This window comes from Halichoeres trimaculatus, unplaced genomic scaffold (genome assembly GCF_033239565.1).
Source record: "Halichoeres trimaculatus isolate MK-OKI-2021-1 unplaced genomic scaffold, fHalTri1.1 fHalTri1_scaffold_18, whole genome shotgun sequence".
Classification (NCBI taxonomy): Eukaryota; Metazoa; Chordata; class Actinopteri; order Labriformes; family Labridae; genus Halichoeres; species Halichoeres trimaculatus.
This window is the reverse complement of record NW_027437196.1, coordinates 15,256,491-15,264,960: the sequence shown is the minus strand read 5'-3', so window position 1 is coordinate 15,264,960 and position 8,470 is coordinate 15,256,491. Positions and strand designations below refer to the sequence as shown.

Below are 8,470 nucleotides of genomic sequence, written 5' to 3'. Positions count from 1 at the left end.
GCATATACCTGCCAAAGTGCATCAAACCCTTTAGCCTGGAAGGATTTGAAGCCCAGTTTTTATGTGAACCAAAGCAGCTGTTCATAAAACAAGTTTTGACCCTTGCTTTTGAACTTGGCTTAAGCATTTTTCCAATGCAGATTTAATATAACTAATGAAACTTAGAGCTATATTCTGCAGTCTGTTGGAAAGAGACTAAACCTACAGCATCTGCCCAGCAAATCAGAGCATTTTTTGACTCCCACACAGTTTGTTCCCACGATTTACCAACTCTCCTGATATTTTCTCCATAGCCCACGTAAGTTTCAGAGCACATGTAAAGAAATGTCAACCTTTTACAATCCCTTTGTGTTGTCTCTTAAAAATTGTCCCTCAATCTCCCTCTTTCTAGTTCATGCAAACAGTTCTGCTCCCTGTCTCTCACTCCTAAATAAGGTCAATGGTTACACTGGACAAACCCAAACAAGTGGGTCCCCTGAAACCCAAACAGGGCCAAAGTCAACCTCCTCATGCTAGGATTCAGATGTAGCCCTGACATGTTTTCTCTGCTTGCTCTCAGCCTTTGATACTCAGGATGTGGGGATATGGGGCTCTAAAATTGTGCACATTCTTAATGAAAGCAAAAATCGAGAATCAAAGAGCTGGATAAGTGACTGTGACTGAATCTAGCAGTCTGGAAAACAATCAAATAAATAGTGTAGTCCCAAGTTCATAAGACAATATATAGTCTGTTGCATGTGTAGCTTCTAGGTAACGTTGATTAAGTGGGTCAGGAAATATTGTCCTTTAATGATCAGTATAATTTACTGAATGGATTTTGAATCAATAGCAACATGTTTGGCTTTTTGTTGTTTGGTTCTCCTCTACCCTGATGATATTGTCCTTTCTTTGTGTCATGTTTAGCAATCCACAAGGCACTAATGCTCCCTTCCATACTCACCACTGTAATCTCTACAAATTGGTGTGGTGGCCTTCCCTTCATACCTTTCAGCTTCACCATTGGTTTAATTTTGCTCATAAATCAGTCATGGGTAGGACACCTTCCTACCTGTCCTCTCCTTTTCACATCCCCCACAATTCATATTGCACCAGGTCCAGTGAGTCTATCAGGATCGTCATACTCAGTACTTCCACTATTTTTGGCCGTAATTTTGCAGTGTCCTAAGACTGGAATATCTTACAGAACACTCACAAACTTTCAACTTGGATTTCACTCCCCGTCTTTAGCCTTAAACTTCAGCAGACTATAGTTTAATGTTGCTCCTGCTGATCACTTTGAACTTTTATTTTCATGCACACTTATATGCACACATGTACTTCTGAAACTTCAAGCTCATTGCTTTTCACTTGTTCACTTTTTGTTCTATGTTATTGTACTAGCATTGTGTTTATATGTCTATTAGTCTCTGGTCTTTACATGTCTATGTGCTCCTGTTGGCGCCTCGTGTCCATGTCATGCTTGCAAATGAGAACTGGTTCTTGAACATTTTTACTTGGTTAAATAAAGGTCAAATAAAAAATAAATAAGATAATATACCACCATTTAAAGCCAGGCGCATGTCCAGACTTTCTTGACTAGGGTGACCAGCTTCCAACAGAGTTGTGGCACTGAATTTTTTTTTTTTTTTGGCTTAAAAACAAGGTTGAAACAAAGTTTCAGCCTCCAGCAAGGCTTGAAACCAATCATAGTTTAGAATTCGTGTTGCACTTTGGGTGGTTTCATGAAGGGCAGTGACACCCATGGCTACCTCTCCAGACATGCCCCTGTGTGCAGCAATGAAACATACTAAAATAAGCTGCATTTAAAGTAAATATCCTTTCAGTTAAGCCATATTTAGCATTTTTTAATCATTTCCATTTTTTTACAATCCTTTAAAAAAACAATAAAAAATTACAATTAATTAAATATTTTTTTCCCATACAAAAATGAATAACTTACAGAATACTTGTTTAATCATAGACAAGGCATAATGATTATCTACATGTACAAAAAAATAATAATTTCCAAGTATTTTGGCAACTTACATACAATTAAGGTGCACTGGAGTGCCTAGATCCCAAAACCAAACTACATCAGTGATCAAAACAAAATAAAAACAATGGATTTGTCCAATATAAAAGCACACTGGTAAATAATATACCAATATACAATGTACAAATGTGATTAGAAAACAAATACGAGGGTCAGACTTGTTGTATGTGCTCTTGAGTATGACGTTTGACAGAAAAGCTTGAATTCCTCAGTGTAGCATGTTTGTAATGAGACATAACCGTATCAGTGCAGGTTAAATAACTTGAATGTTGAGAAAAAAATGGGGGTTTTGACAACAGAGGGATAACCTATTCTGGCCTAAAGTTACAGACATCCCAGCCCAGCTGATGTACCTCTTTTATCAGTTAATTTCATTTTACTTAAGTGCAGTTTTGTCTGCAGACTTTTGCAAATTCAAAGCAAGACAAAAGTGTGAAATGCATTAGACCTGAAGTCTATTTCACCCAGAGTGTCTACAAAGTGGACACCGTCAGTGTAGTTTTCCCCTCTGAGGTCAAAAGCTTTGATCTCAACATCACAACATTCCTGTGGAGGCAGAGCACACAACATGAAGGTGTGATGCCTATAGCACCAAAGTGAGCAGGTATGAGCAGCTATGATCCTGTTGTGACCTTAATTACCATATTGTCAATGGTAAACAAATAGTGTGCAGCACCACATAGAATAAAAACTGTGTTTAAGGACCCACTCTGTACATAAATTATACTCAATCAGTTAAAATATTCATATCAACTCAGGTACAAATGACATTAATTTACAGTTTATTTACAAGTCATCACTGCTAAATCATATGCTGCCTTCAAACGTAGGTTTGTGTCTTTAAATAAGCCCATATATACAAAATAGTGTGGTCCAAGATGGCTGTGCAAATCCTTAAAGGATTGAAGTTCTGTCTCCATGGTACTGTCAGCTTATGTCAAAAAGAAAACCTGTGTTTATTTGAACCAGTGCAGGTAGTTTGTCTTGAGAGCAGGGAAGCACATGTTGTTGCTGCAGGAGCCTCCGTAGCTTGGAGGGCAGGCGGAGCAGGGGACGCCTACTTTGTAGGGGGCCTCTCCGATCCAGTTCCCCCTGGAAGACAGAAACAAGAGGGGTTAATGTCCTCAAAAAGATAGATTTAATAATTGGCATAACATAAAACTTACTTAGTTTTTTTCACTTAAGACATAACTTGTTATGTAATGTCCTTTAGCAGCTGTTCTGGAGTCCTCGTTACATCAATGATCTTAATCTGAATATATGTTTAGTCTAGGGTTAAAAAGTTGTCAATCTCGAATTTCATGACCCTTGAAATAACTTTGCAATTTTTTTTTTTCTGTCAACAGCATATTCTGTTGAAAAATCAAGATCTTCAGCTCAAAAGCACTCATAAACTTAAATTTGTTTTCAAAAACCAGCTGTGAATTTGTTAGTTCCACCACCAGAATCATCCCAGCCTTCATGGTGAAGCAAGTTTGTGCAACTCACTGTATCCCAAATGTCGTGAAAAAATAATGCTATTGTTGTATGAATGCTTGCTAATGGCAGACTCAGCAGTGGTTGACTAACTGGATAAGAGGATCCATTTATCAGCTCCATGATTAACCAAGTGCAGGATTTGAATCTGTACTATTTGTGTAACTTCAGTGTACACATATTAGGGATATGCGTGCCATGCAATGTCTGAGATGTCTGAAGGTCTCAAAAAATGTAAATGGGTCATTTCTATCTTGAGCCTGTTACACTGACATATGTCTGCAACCAGTAGGATTAAAGTACCTGGGTCATAAGTCAGTCATAAGTCCAAACAGCTTTTAATTCTTTGGATTTTTTAGGGAATATTTGGTCTGTTACATGGCTCTGCAGAGCTATGCTAATGCAGTACCGGTTCACAGGCTTGTATCGAGGTTATCTGACTCTCACAGCAACATGGGTGGCATTTCACAGCTCAGCACGGAACAGAGCGGCCTGTGTCAGGATTAAGTCTGGGGTCACCCTATCGTCATCGGGTTAACAGGTTCATTAGAAGCAGTGGGCTTCCTTACAGCATGTAAGCAACACTGTACGAGGAAAAGAGCATATGTTACACTGTCGGTTCACTTACTTTGGTGAGTAGTTGCAGACTAAATATGTTGCCCGTTTCCACACTGCGCCCCATACATTCATGTTATGGCATGTGTGTACAGCACAGCCCACTTTGTTGGATGTAGCCCACACCATCTGCAAAAAAGAGGATGTGCAGAAAGTTTAAGCTACTGATGCTACAAGTGAACATAATAACATGTAACATGTGATACTGATCTATTTACCTGGGTGTAGTGGGTACACATGGGTCCATAACATCTGAGAGGACATCGTGGGTTGCAGTCACGGGGGTATGGAAATGAGTAATCTTTGACCTCATCGTACCATGGCTTCACCAGCTGCAGAATGGATCGATAGCTGTAACAGAAAATGGACATAATATGAAAAATATTGTTTCAATCTGTTGTAAAGCAAACGATACATGCAGTGCTTAAGTTTCAGTCTGAGCCTTTTACAGTCTCCAGTTATTCCCATCTTTGTCCTTTTCTTACACCACATGTTCCCTCCAAAATGACGTCTTCCAAGTCATTTATTGTGTTTCTGGACTTGCAGCCTGCATAAAGGGATGACTGTTGATGTCACACAGTGGACTGGGCCAATAGAAAGAGTGCATTTTGTAATGGTGTTTGGAACATCTGCTCCATTTGCATCATGACCTCATCTGTAATTGAGAAAGTGACGACAAACCAGGGTTTGCAGCCAAGGAGAAACTATTGTGTTATTCAAAGATGATCAAACCCTCATGATGACAGCCAGTCATGTTTATTTGTAAGACTTCCAAACATGCTGTAAAGTGCAAACTGCTGACTTCCCAAAGGAAATGAACAAAGTACAGGGGTGAGATTGTTTTCATGTTGTGGAAATCAACAGTTTGTTCAGCCCAACCCAAGCAGCAACCTACAGTGTAGTGAGTGTTTAAGACTGCAGTTCCTGGAGTGTCCACTGGAGGCAGCCAAGAAAAGGCTTAACAAAACTCTAGGGTTTAAAATGTTAACAGCCTGGAACAAGACTGGATTTGTTTTAGACACCTTGTTCATTGTGACCGCTAAACATCAAATTTTGTTGCAGAAAAAGAAAGTTGCTAGTACAGGAGTGCTGAGATCTGCAGTTCCTCCAACGTCCACTTTAAGATGGCTGTGAAAGCTAAGTCAACCTTTTCAACACTCATGTTAAAAGGCCTAGCTTTACGATAGAAAGAAACACATTAAAAGCCTTAAACGAAAAAAATGTTTTGGTTTGAATAGTGCATTCCCCCTCTAAGGCACTTTTGAAAATACTAATCTTTCAAGTTTCAAGTTTTGCATAATTTACATGGGAAGATTGTAAGCTGTGCTCACTTGCAAAAGGGCACATTTTAGCTGTTAGCCAGAAGGCTAAAGACAAAAAGTTAGGTCGACTCAGCTTTTACAATATGGCTGTTGCTATCACTTTGTCACTGTTTCCTACTTTATATGGTAAAAATGGCATGCTTCTTTTTTTAGTTTTGTTTGTTCTTTTTTTCTGTCACACGTGATCATTTTTGATTAGAGTAAGGCTAAAAGTTATGTTTAATTAGCCCCAGGAGTTAGTTGGAGTTAGCATTTCGAAAACGGTAAATGTCACCTCTGTACTTCACAACTCTTCTTTGGAAACCAGTCAGTGACATCACATCAACCATATTAACCATCCATATTTTTTATAGCGTACGGCCCAACTGTGACTTTAAATATCACTGAGAACAATCTGGCACATTTTAGGGTTTGAAGGAGGCTTGTTGCATAAAAACGCTGTCTTTCTGCCGTAAATAATTTTTTTAATAAACCTAAACCTCAAAATCCTCAACCTTGTGTTGAGCAAAGTTGCACCTCGACGTTTGACTTGGTTTATTCAAATATATGAACCTCTCTGGTAAGTTAGTTGCACTGAGTTAGTAGTCATACTTTTACAGGACAGTGTACCTTGCTAGTGTTAGCAGACGGTCAGAGATTCAGAAAAGCAATTTTCCCTTGAGTCTAAAGTTGTCCCTCAATAAAACCTAAAAGTGTTCGCACACGTGAAGCTGCTCTCTGTTTCCAAATGGAAAGTCAAGACCCTCTGAAGGGATGAGCCTTTGTCCTCATGGGTCATGGCTGAAAACACAAGTCGTGTTTATCTGAGGGGTCACAGGAGCATTCCTCAAGCAGTCACCAGGTCACAGCGCAAAAACTTTAAGGAGAGAGAAGGGGGCTGCAAGGCAACGACCATGACTGCGGAGAGCAGGAGAGTCATCCCTAAGAAGAGCAGCAGATGCCAGGGGAGGGAGGAAGGGGGAGAGGTCAAAGGTCACTCACCGTCCTGTCCTGACGGAGAGGTTCTGACCCAGGAACCGGAGGAGGTGAGGCGGCCCGTGCTCCCACAGGCACGCATGAGCCCAGTCCTCTGCAGTCTTTGCCAAAGTGTCGTCCCACACCTAAACACAAAGAGAGGGAAACACGTCGGGCCATTACATAACTGATGGAAAAATATCAACACCGCAGCAGATCTTCATTCTGCAGCAAGATGTCAGATAAGACACGGCACTTTCTGAGCTCATAGCACTGTTACAGGGGTTACCATGACAACAGTGATCCATCAAATCGGTTACATAAGTGCAGAGCGTTAGCTGCCCAGTATCCCGTGTAACTCTTTCACTTGACGCAGAGCTGGACAGCTTTAAGAATACCGGAATGAAGACAGCAGCCACAGTCCCGTAGACTTTCTAGAGATGAACTCATTCACTGCATCTCTGGACAGTGAGATTTTCACAGTGCTTTTTCTCACAGAAAAACTCAGGCTGTGACTCTAGAGAAACTTTCAAGGGTCCTAATATACTCAAATTGATCAGCAGAAGGGTTTTAATTTTAGTGCTGAAGATATGAACCATAAAACAAAAAAAATAAAGTCACATTAGGAAAAGATGAGCCCTCAAACTCAACAGGTCTGAAAGAAACCCATTCTGCCTTCTCCATATTACTCTGCCAGCATGCTACCAGGACCATACATGACCCCTCTTCCTTTGGAAGTGACTACTTTGGTGGTCTGCGGCTGTGAAATGTGCTCAACAGCTGAAGGTGTCAAGAGGCTTAGACATTCGTCACTTAACCAACTTATTAAATTACATCCATCCATGCAATTTACATCTCTGATATGACCAATTATTTTTACTTGAATACTTTTTTTTCAGTAGAAGACAATAAGGATAACAATATTTTAACAGAAATGAGAAATAAAAACAGTAAAAGAGAAATGTCTCCAGAAATGTCACTGATTGCTTTCACTCACCATGTATTCCATGTTTGATGCAGGTGGGAACACCTTCCCCCTCACTTTGTTGTGGTAATCAAGAATGGCGAGCATGTCATTCTGACTGATATAACGCTTCCTCCTGCTTTTAGAAATAGTCGTGGTGTCTGTTCCATGGCTGTGCGCTGCGCCAGGACTGCTGAAATTGGCCGGCACGGCGGGGATACTCGTCGCCAGTGCACTTGCTCCGCAAGATATGCACAGAAGTATTACATCTAAGACGAAATACTGAGGTTTCATGTTTGATCTGAGGAAAGTGCAGCAGAAAATCCTTCGTATGTGACTGACCTGCAAAAAGAGCAACAAGACAAACTCTTAACTCCAAGCGTTGTGGTGCGTAAAAGAAGAGCACTTCAAACATCTCCTGATTTGCAAACGCGACAGAAAATAAAGGGGTATTCATTCACTCAGTCTTTGGTCCTACCTTTTCTTGCGCAGTAATACCTCTTTCCCAGTGTGATCAAAGCTGTATCACCTCTGATGGCTCCGTAATGTTTTGGAGAGAAAGAAAGAGGGAGGGCAGCAAGTGATGAGTTTTCGCGCTTTGCAAACTTAGTGAGTGCACCGGGAGAACTCCGTCTTTGCGGGTTTATATATTGCAGCGGACGGTGCAGGAAGTGCGCCTGCCTGAGGTAGAGACACAGCCCCTCCTTGTCACCTTAAACACTGCTGGATTTGGGAAACAACATGTTTGGGTTTTTTTTTTCCTGACCCATTCCATGCAGATCTTGTCCAAGTTTATAATGACATCTGCTTTGGTTTGGAACAGCTGCAGGATGTGGAAGGATAAAATTTGATTAATAAAGTACACCAAGGAGGATGAAGCATATTAAATTACTGTTTATTATACTTTGCTTTGTAAGTACAGACCCTAAATTTTATAAAATGAAGCACATTAAATTGATTAATCACTTGAAAGAATCAAGCTGTCACATCAGCTCCCTGTGCAGGTGATAAAATTTGCACTTCCCACACTGGTCACTGGAACAACCGCATAAACTCATGGGTGGATGACAGCCAGTAGTTTTACGAGTCAGATCAGTGTGAGAGTTG

General features: G+C 40.5%; 1 protein-coding gene across 1 annotated transcript; it reads right to left on the bottom strand.

Moving 5' to 3' along the window:
* Nucleotides 1-1,921: 1,921 nt before the first annotated feature.
* Nucleotides 1,922-7,962, bottom strand: pi15a (peptidase inhibitor 15a). Its single transcript, XM_074693736.1, has 6 exons — nt 7,842-7,962; nt 7,397-7,705; nt 6,427-6,545; nt 4,342-4,474; nt 4,137-4,252; nt 1,922-3,124 (listed from the first exon to the last, which is right to left on the bottom strand). The coding sequence occupies exons 2-6, from the start codon at nt 7,655-7,657 to the stop codon at nt 2,989-2,991; spliced, it is 765 nt and encodes a 254-aa protein (XP_074549837.1). The 5' UTR covers nt 7,658-7,705; nt 7,842-7,962; the 3' UTR covers nt 1,922-2,988.
* Between the last annotated feature and the right edge of the window lie 508 nt (nt 7,963-8,470).